General features: G+C 47.4%; 1 protein-coding gene across 1 annotated transcript in view; it reads right to left on the reverse strand.

Moving 5' to 3' along the window:
- BCR (BCR activator of RhoGEF and GTPase) overlaps positions 1 to 17683 on the reverse strand; it is a 100172-nt gene that overhangs the window by 22890 nt on the left and 59599 nt on the right. The window contains exons 3-8 of the mRNA XM_009463692.2: positions 16214 to 16318; positions 15508 to 15693; positions 11702 to 11809; positions 9897 to 9957; positions 8923 to 8975; positions 8435 to 8575 (exon numbers count right to left, since the gene is read on the reverse strand). Of these exons, the coding sequence (XP_009461967.1) occupies positions 8435 to 8575; positions 8923 to 8975; positions 9897 to 9957; positions 11702 to 11809; positions 15508 to 15693; positions 16214 to 16318 (654 nt within the window). The remainder of the gene's footprint in view (positions 1 to 8434; positions 8576 to 8922; positions 8976 to 9896; positions 9958 to 11701; positions 11810 to 15507; positions 15694 to 16213; positions 16319 to 17683) is intronic.

Below are 17683 nucleotides of genomic sequence, written 5' to 3' on the forward strand. Positions count from 1 at the left end.
ACTCAGGCCTTCTGCTCTGATGTCAGGATCAATAGGACTTTGAGTGCACATCTAGAATAGATATCTCCCACTGATTTTCAAACAGAAGCCGGGGGTATTCCACTTCGGGCAAATTTTATTCCCACCAGTATGTGTGACTGTCAGCTTTGTCTTGCTTCACAGCCAGCACAAGCAGGACCCATCAGCTTCTCCACACAGGTATGCTAAGGTACTTTTTCCTGACTTGTACTATTTCCTTGCTATTCCAGCTAAGAGGATGCTCCGCAGATGCCAGTGAGCGACACGGTACCACTTGTGCCTAGAGAGCACCGTGGCTAGGGACAGGAGATCTGCTAGCACTGTCCGGCGCTAACCAACGCCCCCCGCTGCTGTCTCACTGTCAGCCTTCTCCAGGCCCATGCCTGGGACCTGTCAGGGCGACTCGGTCCCCACCGGCAGCATCTCTGCGATCCCCACGCTGGGAAACACGTCCGCGACAACTGTCCGTTTCCAAGAGGCAGCTGTGCTCAGCTACACAGCAGTATGCAACGGGAAAGCAGCTAACCTGAGCGAGGTCAGGACAGCCAAACCAGAACGCATGCCTCCGTTTCTCAGGTTATGCCCCATGGGTTTTGTTTGCTGCGTGACTTAACAAGCCCTGAACACGTTTACTGCAGAGGGTGTGGGAGCGCAAACCCCCACGCTGCCTCTCCTTCCGCCTACCATTCTTCCCATCTTGGCTCTCCAAAATGAAAACAAACCACATCAGTCCTGCGCCCAGCAGGCAAGGAACACAAGGCAGAGAAATGCCCGTGCAGACATAATTCGTGTTTCCACACTCTGTCCTACAGCACTCTGAAGTTCCTGACACGGACTGAGAGTCATGTGTCAGCATCCCATCTTGGTGCTGCCTTCCATTACACAAAGGTCCTGGAAATCTGTGAGCAGCAGCAAAAGCTGCACCTTTCCCATAGTGCCAGGAAGCAAGGCTGCTCCCTGGCAGACTGCTGCACCATCTCTGGGCAGGAGTCTGCGGAGATCTGGTATCCAGCAGTGATTCAGGCTCAGAAAGGGCTGTACATATGTTAATGTTTATTTTTAGGTGGGCGTGATCCTCCTGGCTTCTCCTCAGTGGTTTTGGAGAGAACACTTGCCTGCATTAATGTCTCTGCTGCTGATGCGCACTTGTGCATGCCTCCCCCTCCTGCCTGGCGAACAAACCCCAGGTAGGAAACTAGAAACACTGAGCTTTGAAAATAAAAGAAATAAAAAGGAGGAGGTATGTTGTGAGCAGCAAAAACACTCTCCACAGCTGCAAAGAATTTCTTTTGGGAGCAATAATGAAGCAGGGAAAGATATTTCCTGAGCAAGCCAAACCCCTGATCTCAGGTTTCTAGATCTGATGCATATTAATTACACTGCAAATCAGCTCAGCTCCTCTGGGGCAATGAGAATAGCTGCTTGTTGCCAGCTCAACCTCTGCTCATTGTTCGTAGGTGTAGAGACGTTCTCGCAGCTCGCTCATCTCTGCTACCCAGCAGGACGTGGCACCGTCCCTTCCCTACCCGGCAGGGACATGGCACGGTTCTGACCTGGCCCCCTCTGCCAGACACTGGCAGCGTGCGAGATCAGCCAAGACCCCAGCCCAGCACCCTGCCGAGAGCTCCTAGCTGAAAAATACCCCAGGCTAGTCCAGAGCACAGACTCAGCACCTCGTCAGGGGAAGATGTCTCTGGTAGCAGAGACAGGCCAACAACATGGCCAGCAATGTGTTCCTTCACAGGCCCATGAGAGCTGTTGGGGGACGGTGAAGGACTACTGCTGACCCCTAGATAAGCCCCCCTGGTTTTGGCAGTATTCCAGTACCATCATCTAGACCAGACCATTTTGAAGACAAGCGTGTCCTCAGGTGAAGGGGAAGCCCATACAGAGGCACCAGTGACTGGAAACCTTTGCGTCAGGCCTCCACAAAATAAGAAAAGAGCAGCCCACCAGCATTCCCCGCAGCAAGGCCAGACCTCCCCTCCCCTGGTCCAACCAGGCCACCCCTTCTCCTGCCTTCTGAGGTTGCACCTAACCTGCCACTGCACGGTCCTTGGCTGTCGCCGTCCAAGCAGACTTCCTCCAAGCAGCCGTGCTCCCTGTCCCACATCTCCCCAAAACCCAAGCAGAAAGCTCAGCCATACGATGCCAAAACAGGGGTGTGATTCAACAGCCTTCACATCCCAGAAGTCCCATCTGGGACTGAGGTACCACTCATTTGCGCCGAGTTTATTTTGGCTAGCACTCCTGGGTACAAAATACCCTGACTGACATGAGGCACAGTGCTACTATGAGGCAGCAAAAAGTCTTTGGCAGTGTGCTCTCCCAGAAAGAGAGCTGGGTGGGAAGAAGAAAAGACTGTATTTCCTAAGCGTGACTGGAACAGAAGTAAAGAGGTGAAGGGGATGTATTCCAGGCAGCCACTCAGAGGAAAACACTCAGCTTCCCAGACCTTTCATTCTTCATATCTTCTCACGCATGAGCTAGCTGGGAAGGTCTCCCTTCAGCAAGCAGCAGGGGTAAACTGCCGCAAAAGCAACCAAGTATCTGGGGAGGACAGGACAGGAGAAAACATTTGTGGATCGAGTCAGGAAATCTCTCCTCACAGGGGTGTGGGGCTTGATATTAGATCTAACTACCAGCTTCTCTCGGAAAACAGGACTTTCGTTAGGGCTGGGCACAACAGGCATGCCCCAGGCTGCTCAGCATCAGGGGAGCAGAGGAGAAGCGCTTCCAGCAAAGGGTCACATCCTTTGTTGCAAATGATTCATCTTGCTGGGAGGGTTCAGCAGGTCAGAGGGAAACAATAAAAGGATTTCCCAACTGGCTTACCAGATCCTTGCCAAACCCCACAGTGAGGGAGCGCAGGGCACCTTCCCAGACCTCCCGACATGAGTCAGCCCATCCTACCCCACCCCAGGGGAGCCAGCAACCCCCTCAGATGGGACTGGTGCCAGTCAAATGCCCGTGCCACCTCAGCTCCACAGGCCTTCTCTAGCCGTTTGGGAACCAAAGCCCACTTTGGTCAACTCCTCCCACCCAGGGCCAGCAACAGCTGCTCCTTTGGTGCCCTCCTGTTAAACAGGGTCTCCTAGAGCATGAGGTCTTCCAGCGGGGTGATCCTGCTGTACATGACATACAACAGCCTATGCGTGGGAAACCATCTCTCCACCTTGTTTCCAAAGTTACTCTGTTTGCTAAGGTTACCAAAGGTGCTAAAGGTTTCCTAAAACACACTGAAATGACACATAGACTACAGAAACATCAAACAAACATCCAAGAAAACATAAGCTTAGGATCAGAGTGGCAGCACAGTGGCAGAGGGACCCCCTCTCTTCCACAGACAGCCCCAAGACTGTCAGTTGTCCAGCACAGGAGCTCAGCTCAGCTATAGAAAGATGTTCCGGGAGGCCTAGGGGAAAACTTCTTATTTTCTATCATAATGGAGTGAATTAGGATCATCTTTAATCTCTCAAACAGGGCCTGGGCTGACTGTTACCTTCAGTGGCTCTTGCAAAGCTCCTGTACTGGTGCACTATAAGTCCCAAGTCTCCTTTCTGGGCCCTGCTTTCCTTTGCATGTTTATACCTGCTTCCTCCCACCCACCTCGGTGCTCTGGACAAAAGCGCTCTCCCTGTACATCTCTCAGTACTTGGATATCCTCTTCGGATTGCCTGTTGCTGTCCTCCTCCTCTTACTGCTGTCAGTGAGCATCTCCCCCTCCTCCGCTACCAACCTCACGACTACCTGTATGCTCATCTGTTCATCCTACAGTGTTTTTGTGCTGTTTGCATATGATAAAACCTGCTGCTGTCACGTACTGTTTAACTCCAGGAAGTGTGGCAGAAGACCAGCTTGTCTGAGACACATTACAAAAAGTGAAATTTAAAAATCTACTCATCCAGAACCACAGCTGTACAAAAGGCCGTCTCCTCACTTGTGTGCCGAGGAAAGAGCTCATCCGATGTGGTGACAGCAGAGGCCCGCACCGTGCGTGGGTGAGAGCCCCGGCAAGGACTGGAACATGTGTGATGCAGGAGGAGGAGGGTAAAAGCAGGAGATGGGTATTGGCATATGTCAGCGAGGAAGAGGTGGTTTGGCTTTCTGCAGAGCGTAGGAAGAAAATGATTCCTTGTGTGTGTGCGCCTGTGTTGCAAGACCAGCGTTGCAGAATAAAGGGATGCTCTGCCTAGGGAGCTAAACTGGCTGCTCTTTGAGCATTTTAATAGCCTTTCTTTTTTCTTTCCAAAGCTCCTGTCACCAGGAGCTCTCTGACTCCAGCTGTAAGACAGAGTGTGAAGCATCCAAGACCACTTTTGAGTGCTCTATTGCCAACATGTGCCCGAGGCCTCCAGAAGCAGTAGGCACCAGGCCTCAAGCTGTGCATGGCTGCCTGTGCCTAAGCATAGCTCCCAGCTCTTCAAAGGCTTTAGTCTGCACTTCTGCTCCCTTGCAAATGCCCTTTGTCCTTTCTCTTCTCTAGCACACTTGGTCTCTACCAAGTTAAACGGGAGCCTAAGGTAATGATACCCAGTCCCTTGACTGCAGTTTAAAACCACATTTAGCAATGTGGTAGAGCAGCTTGCCCCGCAGCCTCTTCTCTCCAGGGCAAGGGACAAGGTGCACAGAAGCATAACGTGATCCAACAGCGATCTAGTGGGCATGATCCGAGAAGGAACTGCCTGTCAGCCCTCTTGTCTGTGGACTGGTGCTGAGGAGACCAGACACTAAGCCACTCAGCCAGCGGAGTGACCCAAAACTCAAAAAGGCTTTGTTTTCAGGCAGCTCCATTCCTCCATGCCACTGTGGGATCACACAAATCCCAGCGTGAGCACTTCAGAGAGGGTGGGACTGCACGGCCGGGCAGCCCCCGCCACTCAGGTTGGTCTGAACCGCCCTGAAACAACATCCTGCAAAGAGCATTAGATGAGCAGCAGTCAGGAGAGGAACCACCATCTCCCAAATGAACCCTGCAATTTTTTTTGCAGTTTCGTTAATTCCTGCTTTACAAGAATGGGCTGAATTAGCTGGAAACACAAGCCTTTACTTCTGGCAGGGAAAGACGACACAAGCTCTACAGTCATTTGTATCCAGGCTTAGTTGTAAAAAACCCCATGCAGTCCATATAGCTGCTGTGTTAATAAGACTAGAAAGGTTATTACTCCCTTCCTTCTGGCACATAACAGCGGCACATCCTTCACCTCAAAGCACTCATTTTCCTGCCTCCCCAAGAGCAACCCCCCAGTATAACCTTAAACAGTTTCTCTATTTAAGCCAAGAGGATAGTGGTGAAGAAGGATCGGCAGTGAGCAAATAGGATGCCTGCTCCATGGTCCTGAGGGGTGGAAGATTCTCCACCACGCACATTCTGAGTCAGAAGGTACAGTGCTACTCAGACCCCCTTTCCCTCCATGCGTGCGTTTGGTTATTTAGAGGTTTGGGAAAGCGGATACCTGCAGATAACCCATCAAAAAAAAAGTAAAAAAGTAAAACCGCAAAAGTAGAAAGATGGGAAGAAAAGGAGGAAGCAAGAGAATGCAGCAGATCAGGCTGAATGGAAACAAGCCCAGATAAGCCCTGCTGGCTCCCCTCTGCTGCCAGGCTGGGGCTGGCACTCTCCCGGCTCCGCCGTACGGCAGCCCTCGGCAAACCACAGAGAGAAGACTAGCTACAGTCAGCCTGGCAGGCAGCAAGGACCAAACTACGTGTTCGTGGGCTTAACCCACCAATGCTGCCTTCCCTCTGTAGCCCTTTCTGTCCCTCTGGTGAATGGGTTTACTCCCTTTGTTCCCATCTCCTTGCACTACCTGAAATACTCATTCAGCCCAGCAAATCAAACCAGGTCCACACATCACAGAAAACGTCCAGTTTATATGCGTAAGTCTAGAATTACAAAAAAGCCTACTGAGCCAAGCAGAATCAGGGGGCTGGTGTGCAGGAAGGACGCTGGACATGGAGCAGGAAGACGGCAGGCAGGCCAGACTGAGTCGGTGCTGCCGGAGCAGGGAATCACCTTTTGCAAAAGGGAGGAATACTGCGCTGATGAGTCTCTACTCTCTCCTGACCTGCACTCCTCTCCTTAGCAGCCTGTCACTAGGGAGATTAACAACTGGCTGCTTTCCCCAGTTCAAAGCAATCCTGAAAAAAAAGAGCTGGAGCAAGAGGCTGGCAAAGGAGATTTGACTCCTCCCCACGACGCACTCAAAGGGAAAAAATATTCCACATAAAAGGCAAGGACTGGGAAAAAAAGATAACCGAGATCAGCACCTAAGCAATACATGAGGGGAAAGGGCTGTTTTCCCTCCTTCCTTTCCACCAAGGAAATTTCAATGGGAGGAAGACAAATAATGAAAAAAGCCATCAAAGCAAGCTGGTGATTCATTAAAATAAAAAATGCATTATGCATTCAGAGCAGTCAATTAGGAGATGCGAACTGCACACTGTCCTGCCACCCTAGGGGAAGCACAAGCAAGGCGAGTGGGAGGAAAGGATAAGTAGAAAAGGAAAGATTTACAGGCATAAACAAACCCCAGCTATGACCCCAAGCTGAGCAGCTCGTAGGAAGGAGCAGCCATCACTAACCCACACGGAGTAGCTGGGAGCAGACTTGTGTCTCCGGATTACTATGCAGAGAGTGAACATACCTACTCTCTAGACTTAGAGTGGTGTCAACTGGAGCATTAGCGCTTTGAAAAAAATGGGATATTGGTGCCAAATTACTAGAGAAAGTATCCACCATCAGATTCCCAGAGTGGAAGGCAAGCTCTGGGAAGCATCGGAAGCAAGTCCTTTTCTTCCCTGGGCTCAGTGCAAGCTGTGTGCTGTGAGGGAGAGCACAAAGGGTTCCCAATCCCCTCCAGCACACCCACAGCCCTCTCCTTGGGTACGTCCCCTTCTTTCCCTCCCCACATCATACATGGAGTCACTGCAGGACCAGTCAGAGCACAAACAGGCCTGCTGAGATCAATCCTGACAAGCCTCCCCTTCCTGCTTTCCAAGATCTGACAAATACACCACTCCAAAAAGAGATCATCAGGATCATCCTCCCGAGCCTGTCCCTCTGCCTGGGCTCTGGCACCTTATTAGGATTCTGCACGGCACTATTCAAAGCCTCCATCCCTCATTGAGGCATGTCTGTCAGCATGACAGACAACCGGAGAACACAAAATGCTCCCTCCCCTGCGAAGGGGCATTCTAGCCTGCGATTTCTGCTACGACTCAATCAGCACCCACTTTAATGAGGCCATCTACTATCGCTGAGGCCCTGCTGACTGATGTCTGAGCTTCTACCTCAGCCTCCGATTGCTCAGCCCCTCCTCGTCTTCTCTCAGCTGCAGACTTCCTCAGTCGACAAAATGAGACAATAAGCAAGACTTGCAGGACAAAGTGCACCAAATTCCCAGTACTGCAGCTTCTAGCAAATCTTCGTCAGCTGAAAAGCAGTTTAACAGCTAAAAGCAAGCATGTTTAGCTGACAGGATTCAGGAATACATCGTGAAGGTTCATGGTATCTTAATGGTCTCCTGGGTTTTGTAAGAGATGTTTGTGTACAGGGTAATTTGGGTCACTGTTGATCAGCCAGCGTCGCTGTCATGCTGCCACAATTCCTCTTACACATAAACTATGTGAGCTGCACCTCTCTTTTGTCCAATCTCCTACATCCTTCTCTCTCTCAATACTTCTGTCAGGCCTGGCCTTTCCTCATCAGGAAGGACGGAATTGCTTTCTAATGAAATTACGAGGCAGATGAATCAAGCCCATTGAGGCACGCAGGACTTTACCATTGTGTAGTTCTATGCCCTCCTCGCACAACATTGCATGCAGGTAAAGGAACTGCACATCTTGGAACTTGCTGGGTGTAGGCCAGCTCCCAGCAGAGCTGAAAAGAGTTATATTACACCCTTAGGAGTCAATCACCTCCCTTAGCTTTCCCAGCCCATTCCATTAGTTTTGCTTCCTAGTCTCATTTACAACATTCTTCTTTAGAAATGAGGATGCAAAAAATGAGTTTTATGGCGAGAATGAAGATTCTGGAAAACAGCTTTTCCTAATCTTTTATGATTTCTGTTTCCTCACCTTTTTCTCCTCCCAGGTTTCCTGTTTGGTTTCAGTTTGCAGGTAAAATACAAATCCATTTAGTGCACAGCGATACGCATCATAGAAATTATGTATGACAAATGAATATAACAATGCAAAGACAAAACTCTAATCTTACTTTTCCTCTGGGTTTCCAAACTGTTTTCTGAACAGAAAACAGAGAGGAGCTGTACCACATCCTTTAGAGAACAAGGACACTGCATAAACTGTATCTTAGCAACAAACGAATTAATAGCGTAACTTCCCAGTCCGCTCTACAGAAAAGGCACAACCAGTATTTAGAAACTGAGAGAATAACGAAAGCAGGAAGACTCACCTCCCCCTTCTTTACAGTCATGGACTGCCGACGAGGAGTGATCTCTTCATTGATGCTGGAGAGGAAGTTCTGCGAGATCCGCAGAGCATCCTGCAGCAGCGGATGATCAGGGTGGCTCACTGGAGTGTGCTTGAGCAAATCCTGACACCAAGAACACAAAGAACAGAACCATGAGCAGCACTGAAAAGCAGAAGGGTCTGAGGGCCTCTAACTGGAGCTGTAGGACAAGATGCTCCAGCCTCTTCTTACAGGTTAAAGCAAGGCTTTATCTCTAGAGGAAGAGGATAATACTCTGCACTTCTTGGTAACACCACTGAAGTAGCAACAGGGTCCTACCTATGGACTCCCTCCCCTTTGTGTAAATGGAAGAGGCTCTTATGCAGCATGACAGGTTTATTTTTGCAGCCCTGCATCTCCAGTGAAAATTTGAAGGGCGAAGAAAATAGGAAAGGGGCCTAAAGTTTTAAAACTATCCTTCAGATACTTACATGCAGGACAAGTGTGCTGCGAGTCACTCGGTCCACTGGCTTGTATAATAGAGCTGTGAAAAAAAAGCAGCAGGAACATAAGGAAGAGGTACCTAAACACAGCCCCTACAGAGCAACTTGTCCAATGCAACTGAATGCAGAAGCACAGGTTTACTAACCGATGAGCTACCGGAAAATTCCCTTCTCTAAGGTTAATGTGCTGCACAGCCAATAAAACACACGTGGACGCCCAGAGGAAATAAACATGCTCCACAGCAAACAGATGCCCACTTGCAAGCACGCCCTGCCAGACAGCGGATGAGGAGCACACACGGCAGTAGAGAACAACTGCATGCAGCGTGGCACACTTCTGACAACTCCCTGGCAACCTGCCTGGTCCCACAGGTCAGGATCGGGCCTTGCACTCTTAAAGTTGCCAGGGAGGTCCCTGAAAGGTTGGCAGTGCATCCCTCCTCCTGGAGTACAGCATGACACGTTGAGTGCTTCCAAATCCTGGTAACAGGCCAAAACAGGAAGGGGATTGGCTTTTCTGTTAGTGAGTATGGAAGCTTCTTATAACACGCATTGTCTTCTACTCATGTGCATAGAGACAAGCACCATGGAACTTGATCTCAACCAGGCTCTCTAGATGCTACCATAGGGCAAAAACCGTCTAACAATAACTGCTAGGATTGAGTTTGTGCTATCACTGGGCAGCAGATGTTCTCTTAAAATCACGGCAGTCCTTTGGTTGGCCTGGTTTTGCCCAAAAGGACTGATGAGGTTTTAAGCTGGGCAGGGGCTTCCCCATGCATGCATGCAGCTTACTATGCACGAGCTCTGCTACTTAGCAAAAGGGAACTGATTTCCCAGGTAGAGCCAGCAGAGACTCCATAACCTTCCAGCATTTACAAAGAAAAAGGGAGAGTGGAGGTTTGGCAACAGCCTCTACACAGTCCTGACAAACCACAGTCTCCTCTGCAAGGATCACTCACTTTCCAAGGAATTTTTCGTCGTCTGATCTTTAGATTCCTTTGTGCTTCTAGCCTTTAGATTCTAAAAGAGAAAGAAAACCCACGTAGCAGATGGTCAGTCACCTTGAAATATCACATGGGAACGTAAGAGACTATCTGCTCCTCCAAGGGAGGGCCTACGTGCGAATGGAGGACAGCCCTCTCACAGTTCAAGTCAGTGAAGGAAACATGGGCTTTCCTTCTTGGTAAATCCACCATTGCCATGTCACAGGCACCCACACATCTCAGATATTAAGTAATTTTCTTAGGAGCGCACGTCAATAGAGATGTGGCAGAGCAGGGAACCACCTACAGCGACAGGGATGGTGGAGTTTTTAAGTCACCTGCAGGAGAAAGGCACGTCCATAAGGATGCAGCCATTGTCACAGCATGTGTACACCACCCGTAAATAAAGTACAGGAGCGGGATTCAGTACCCCCAGTTATGCTTCCTTATACCTGTACTCGGAGCTGGGTGACCTTGGACAAGTCAGCTCTCTTCCATGGCAGAAAAGGAACAATGCCTGTGGCTCTTCTATTTGCACATGGACCGTGAAGCTACATGCGTTAATGTGCTGAGCTCCGAAATCCTCACCAGGACAGAAGTGCAAAAGTATCATCACCATCTTTCCAAATACAGTAGATACTAGCATGATTTCAGAAAACAGCAAAACCGAGGGATCACATTTGCACAGAGCCCAGGGGCCTTAATCTCTATTCTGCCTTCTAGGGACAACCATAATACTCTCTAGACATATTACTAGTAATAAATGGGAAAGTCCATGAAATGCATTTTAGTGCTGAAAGAAAAGTAAGCACAGGGGAAGCTACTTTACTAATGAGCTGACACCACCAGAGCAGAGAGGTGGCCAGGCAAAGGACCAGAACCTGATGGAAATCCTCAGGAACGGAGAGAACAGAAGACATTTGCACTCTGATGAGTAGTACAGCAGGTCCCAAAAGGGAAGCCTTGCTTCCCTCATTTCACAGAGGGCACATGTTTTATTTTACCTCTTTATCATAAAAATCTAAAGGGACATGCAAGATTGAATGTACTCAGGAGTTCTTTAGAGCAGTAAATGACCCCAGTATTATTCAGCTCTGATTATTTATCTGCTTGTTTTTAAGGGCAGTTATGGAGTTCATGTTTTCTTGGCAACTGGGTTCTTCAATATATAGTCCCCACAATACAAAGAGTCAAAGAGACCACGCACTGCAGGCAAAGCTGGTGGTCTGGGAAGCCTGAAAAAGTATTCAAAATGCTTTGACACAAGGTACTCCTCTTAAAGAGAGGAAATCAGAGCAGCCCAATGAATAATATTACAGATTACGGTTGACAGACTTGCCTTTTTAAACAGAGAGCTACCCTCTCCTCCTCTCCACGCCAGTGAAGGCTGCAATTCCGCTGACAGCCATAATACAAGCCATTAAGGATGGCTTTTTACACCACAGTCAGCATCATCATTAGCAAGAGAAATATTTGAGAAACTCAAATACAGCTTTCCCTTCTAGAAATGCATGAAGGCAGAGCTGAGAAGTTCAAATCAATACCAGTTTTTACAAGATTCCCTGGGTGGGGACAGAACATAAAGGCTGTCTATGTGATAGCCTCTATTAGCCCAAAGTGTAAATCACTGTAAGAACATGAGCTGAAGCAGTGAGTCTATGGGAGCTCACAACTCCTCCAGAAGCCAGGGCTGCAAAGATACTTGGAGGATAGACAGGAGTGACATCGCAGGGTATTAGTCAGATCCAGACGGCTCGTGTGTCTGAATACCGTGACATTACCTCAGAGATTTCAGCAAACTGAGCATTGGCTTGGCAGCATTTCTCTGCTGTCTCCATAGCAACTTCATAGTTATCCACAAAGGCCCGGTACACTCCCAGCTGGCTGGCCTGCAGGAAGCAAAACAAAATAAAATAAACGCTGGGGAAGAAGACAGTTTGGGATGGCCAGCCTCAGTATCTAATGAGCAGGTCACGTTCCTTCATGCCAAAGAATCGCAGGGAATGCTGAGCAGGCCCAGAAAGACATCTCCGACCTGTCAGCTTTGCTTAACCATGCACCCAGTTCCATCTGTGCTCAACAAGTTCACTTGTGAAGGATGCGGAAGCCTGCGAGAATGACACATCCTTATTACTGCCATCTATTTTTCCCTTCTGAACTGCCAGATTACTATCTATTAATATTTTAGCTCATTGATATAACTGCAGCTGCTGGCTATTTGCCACAAAATATGAATCAGACAGGAATAATTCAGCCCAACAGCACAAATGTGATCCCAGTAAGCTACTTGTTGGCTTTTGCATGATGGACACACTAAATCAAACCCAGATATTAACTCACATCTGCATTAGTGAACATCGTTATAAGGGCAGCAGAGTGCTGCAGATATATAGAATACAGAAGAGAGATCCAGAGCACAATCCGTTTGGAAGGCAGTGACTGCAGCACTAGGTGACAGCAGCACCAGGTGACAGAAAATGGCAGTTTTTCCAGCAGAAGGAATATGCAATTGGTCCAGAAGAAGATGGAGCAGGCCTCAGAGTGCAGTAATAAGCCATTATTATCATTGAGTCTTAGCACCGATCCCATTTGCTGACTTAGGAACTGCAGCCATATTCATGCCAGAGAACGTAAGATCCAGCTCGGGAAATCCCTGGGTAGCTTCCAAGCTTATCTGGATTGCAGAGCTCGTTTCGTGTTGCAGAGCTGCACAGGCTGTGCTGTAAACACCTCGGCAGCTTGAACAGGCTTGCAAGTGCATGGTCAGTAGCGAGCCAACAGGCAGAGTGCTGTAAAAGGCTCCGTTCAAGGGAAGTTTGTTACCAGAAGAGCTTGCACCTACCTGCAACTTCCCTGACACTTCTGCCCAAGACGTGCAACAGGCAGAGCAGTTAAACTTTCCCACAGACAGTGCTCTTTTCCTCTCCTGCTCTCTCATAATCATTGTGTTCACCATTCCCTATGGAGCTTTGGGCAAGAGACAGTGGAAGAGAAAAAGCCACTCTCAGGAGAGCATTCCCTGCACATATTTCTTTAGCTAACAGAGGCTAAGAAACAGCGAGCTATTTCCTAGGGCACATTTTACTGAAAGATTAGGAACCAGTCTCAATCCTCACACAAAATAACACAGTTATGACTGCAGCTGAAGGAAACTGCACTCACTTAGGCCAGGGACGACCTGGCCCCAGCAGTGCGGAGAGAATAAAATCTGTATTTGCCACTGGGGCACAATTCTGTGAAGAAGTCTGCCAGAATTACTGATCATTTGCAGGGATTATGACATTCGGGTTCGGATGATGCCAGCTAACATGGCAGAGCTTTAAAGCTTCTCCACTCCTGTGCGGCTCTTTCACTTCCTGCTGCTCCTGAACAGTCTTTCTAAGCCTTCGTTTTCCTCCTCTAAACATGCCGTCATGAAAACATCTTTTTCATTAAAAACTGAGCTTCCAATCAAAGCAATAGTGCTCACATACAGTTTTCATGCTGGTTTAAGTTTTCTCTTTTTCAGTTAGAAAGAACACACTGAAAATTAAACAAGCTTTCGTAGAAACAATTGGCTTTTGGTTAATTTTTTTTCTATTCCTGAAAACTATCAGTGATAATATTAGCTAAATATTTCTTCATTTCTAAAAACAGTTCTAAAGTGTTTCCTCTCTAGTTATAAAAAATACGTACAAAATGTTCCCCCAAAATGAGAAGCATATTTGACTCCCACATGCCTAGCGTCTTTTTCTTCTTTTCCTTAGTTTCAACAGGAAAAAGGTGGAATAACAGTCACTGATGTCGCAAATGGATCGTGCTTTGTGCCAGACCACATGGAATTCTAAAACTCCGTGCATGCACTATCTAGAACTTCAATCTACGGTGCTTTGTTTTGCATGATATTGAAGAAAATTAACGTCCCCAGGGACCTCAGGATAATAACAAGGATTACAGTGTTTGCCATCAGATTGCATGACATGACCACAAGTAAACAGTCTGCTCCAAAAGATTTGATGTACATCCTGTATAGATGTCTTGTAACGCCTCGTGTTCTTGTCGTCCCTCTCATCTAGCTGCTTCCCACTGCCTGCCAAGAATTATTAGCTTTATCTCATCCAGCAAAGAGTTCACAATTCCCACTGATACTGTACCAAATCACCAGAAACTGAAACTGCTAAGCTAGCTCAAAGCTTCCTGCACTGGGGCAGTTTGCTCCTTTGCTTCCTATACTAATCCAACAAAATCAACAATTCTGTTACAAATGCACAAAAATCAGGGGAACATAAAAATAGAGTGCCAGAAGGGCTTAACTCCTGGACCCGCGATCACCATCAGCAAGAAACGGTCTTAAACAAAGGCCTCTGTAGCCGTACGGTGAGTCAAAGCTTGCTCGACAGCCAGCAGCGGTAAAGAATATATTCAGGTCTTCTTCAATTAGTGCTGTTTTCATTGCAGCGCTACACTTTCAATACAGTTTGTGAGGCTTCCGCTTTCAGCGGCCTTCTGTATCTTTGCTTCAGCAAACAGCAGCAGGTGGTTTTGCCTTCTTAAACCAGTTGCTGAACTTGCATACCATGAACTACTCAACAAGGCACCAACTTGACCCCTCCTGGCTAAAACATGCTGGCAGTGAAAAGCAGATGCCCATATTTTCATCTTGATCTGCTGGCGTGAGTGGAAAACATCATCTTCCAGGCCCATCTCCCCCCTGCTCCACAGGGGATGGGCCTGGTGCTGGGCTACACAGCTGCTAACAATTGAGTGGCCCTGGTGAAGCGCACTCCCCATCCAATAAACCCCTCACTGGAATGTCACTCCTACCCCGAGAATCAGAGGCACCTCCGGAATGCAGAGATTCTTTTCTTTTCTAAAAAGGAAAAAAAAACAGCTCCTTTAATCCTTTGCTCTCTGCACATGCTAGGGGAGAGACTAAAGGGGCCAAAGGAATCTCCTAGAACGCAAACAATTTGTCATCTGGCTCAGAAACTCTGCAATTTTAATTCAGCCTCAGGAATATGCTGTATATGTCTTTGTCCTATTCTGCATTCAGAGAATTTTGTTGAGGTTGCTTGGAGATTCTCAGCAGCAGGTTGACTGCATCAGCATAGCAGCACGGGGAATATCAAGGCCAGGATGGTGGTAGAAAAGCAAAGCCAAAGGTGATGACCATAAAACAGAGAAAATCAGCACAAGATTTTCCACAAAGCACCACAGAGAGAAGGAAGTATGTGTGAGGGAGCTCAGCAATAACGAGAAATACCTAGCTGTCGGTGTTAAAAAGTACCCTTTTTAACACTGCCATTCGCCAGTCTTCCTCTAAAGCAAATGGTCTGACGACTCTGCAGACACCTGGAGATTCAACATTTCTGTGCAACTGTATTTGTATTAGTGGCATAGTTTGCTGGAGTCTTTAATTAAAGGCAATGAAAGAGCCACTTTTGCTGTAGGCCCTTCACTGCAGTGAGGCAAAGCCAGAAGCCTCTCACCTAATCCAGCTACGGGCTTTCATCCCTTCGGTCTATGCATCGTCACCAAAGGGAATCATACCAGCACCTGTGAGATGAACGGGAGGTAACAGAAGCTTTGCTGATGGCAGCTGACTCACCAGCTTTTGGAAGAGGTCCCCTACACGTTGCTGGTGACTCCACTGCTGCACTCGGGGAAAGAGCCCATCATAGAATTCTTTGTGGATCTCGTAGAGCTCAGGCACTTTGAAGAATATTGTCTCAATCTGCTGACTAGTCAGCACAGGCTGAGAGGTGGTGGCAGCTGCTTTCAAAGGCTTCATAGGCTGAAATGAGGAATGAAGGAAATCGTTATCATGCAAACCAAGTACATTCACCCTTGCCACACTACAACACATCCCTCCAGAGAGCCGTTTTTCATCCTATTAATAAGTGATATTTGCATTCACACAACTCCTGAAAGCTAGACATTAACAAATTCTCTCATGGGGATCAGCCACCCCGGTAGGTGGATTTTCCCAGGATATTAATGGTGTGATTAAAAATCCCTTTGCACTCCATTTCCTTAATCTCTGTCCAACTGTAGAGCAACGTGTCTAATAATTGGCACCGCATACTGAAAGACAGGGCTCCTGGATACTACCACACTAATAACTCCCTGGTTGTGCCATATCCAGTCCTTTCTTTAAGCCTCTCTCTCTCTACAGGAGAAGAGGAGTAACAGGTACCCTGTGCACCCAGCAACTTGTAACCCACGGTATGTGAAGTTCTGGGAAGCTTTGAATGGAAGCAGCAGTGAAAATTCAAGTACCGGTGTTCAAAACGGTATCTGCCACCAGTGCTTACCAGCAGCAGAGCCTCCAGGTGGCTCAGGTAGGTTTCCTCACTGGCTAGGATTCCTGACAGGACCCATTTTCTCATCTCCAGGCCTTTCTCCAGGTCTGGCTCACTCTGCAAAGAAGTTGTTAAGGAGGGAAAAGAAAAAAGAAAAAACAAAGAAAAAAAGAAAGGGGGCAGGGGAGAGAAAGAAAAAAACCAAGAATGAGGATGGAGAGTAAAAGAGATAATTCAGCTGACCACAGCATACTTGGTTTTTTGGTTTACTTTCAGACTATAAAAACCCAACCAAACAAAAAAAACCCACCTGTGCTCAGTATCCTGCTTCAGAAGCACACAAACACAAAACATTAAAGAAATTTTTATTGACCAGCAACTGATGTCACTTAGATTATTTACAGGGGTTAGCTTTAGTCATCCAACTTTGGTGCCTCAATGAGGTGCCCAGACTTCTTCACAAAATTCAAAACACAGAACTTAAAAATTCAGAATTTATCCTCCTAAACAAGCCTTAGGGACCCTCGGTTATGTGCAATTCACTCCCTCCTCCTACAAGAGTTCTCTATGATCTTGCTCCAAAGCCATGTTTCTCCGTGCAGACAGGATCACTTCCCCTGCACCTACACAGATGCGCATGAATATACAGCAGTTACAGCCTGACATTGCTGCTAAGATGGCTGTTCTTTCTCCCACTCTCTACTGTTCACCAAATTATTTTTCAGTGCCAGCTTGCACAATGTCTATTTTTAGTTAGAGGATGGAATAATCAGCACTGCTTGGAAGGCACATGCTGATTTTCTTATTGGGATTCCGCAAAGGAGTTCTTAACCAAAACAACTGAAGAAAGAGAGAAAAAAAAATAAATATATTCATGGGCAAATGTACACATCAAGGGAAGACTAACATCGAGTGTTAAGAGAAGCAGTAATCCCCTCTGTTGAATTTCAATTATCTTTCCTCTCAAAACTGTTACCTGAAAAGTGTTTAACCTGATAAAGTGAAACTGAGTATTTCCATAAACTCTGAAAAAGCCACGGCCGAACAATGAAGGTTATAAATAATGAGAAAACCCCCCTTTTTACAAAATCTTACTTCCAGTTCTTTTTATTTCTGTCATTCAGAGAAATGGCTTTTTACAATTCTTGCAACCTTTTTGTGCTGTTAAATGTCTGTAAGAATAGAGTCAGTAGCCGGATCTGAAAGGGTAGATGCTTTCAAGGGCTCTGGGTAGGTTGTTTGGGGCTCCATCCTACTCCCCTTAATATCCAGAGGAATCTTCAGCTATTGATTTCAGCAGCAGCAGGACTGGGAAACACAGCAGTATGCTCCACTCTACTGACTGAACACAGAGCCCTAGAGCTGGCAAAAAAGCGCCCCATTTACTTGAGAGTCCTTTGAACTATGCTGCAGATGTATATGCAAGGTTCATTATGGGAAGAAGGTAACTTGGCTGTAGGTAAGCTGACAGTAACTATCGCA

This window comes from Nipponia nippon, unplaced genomic scaffold (assembly GCF_047370975.1).
Source record: "Nipponia nippon isolate SJK-2023a ecotype South Korea unplaced genomic scaffold, ASM4737097v1 scaffold_30, whole genome shotgun sequence".
Lineage (NCBI taxonomy): Eukaryota > Metazoa > Chordata > Aves > Pelecaniformes > Threskiornithidae > Nipponia > Nipponia nippon.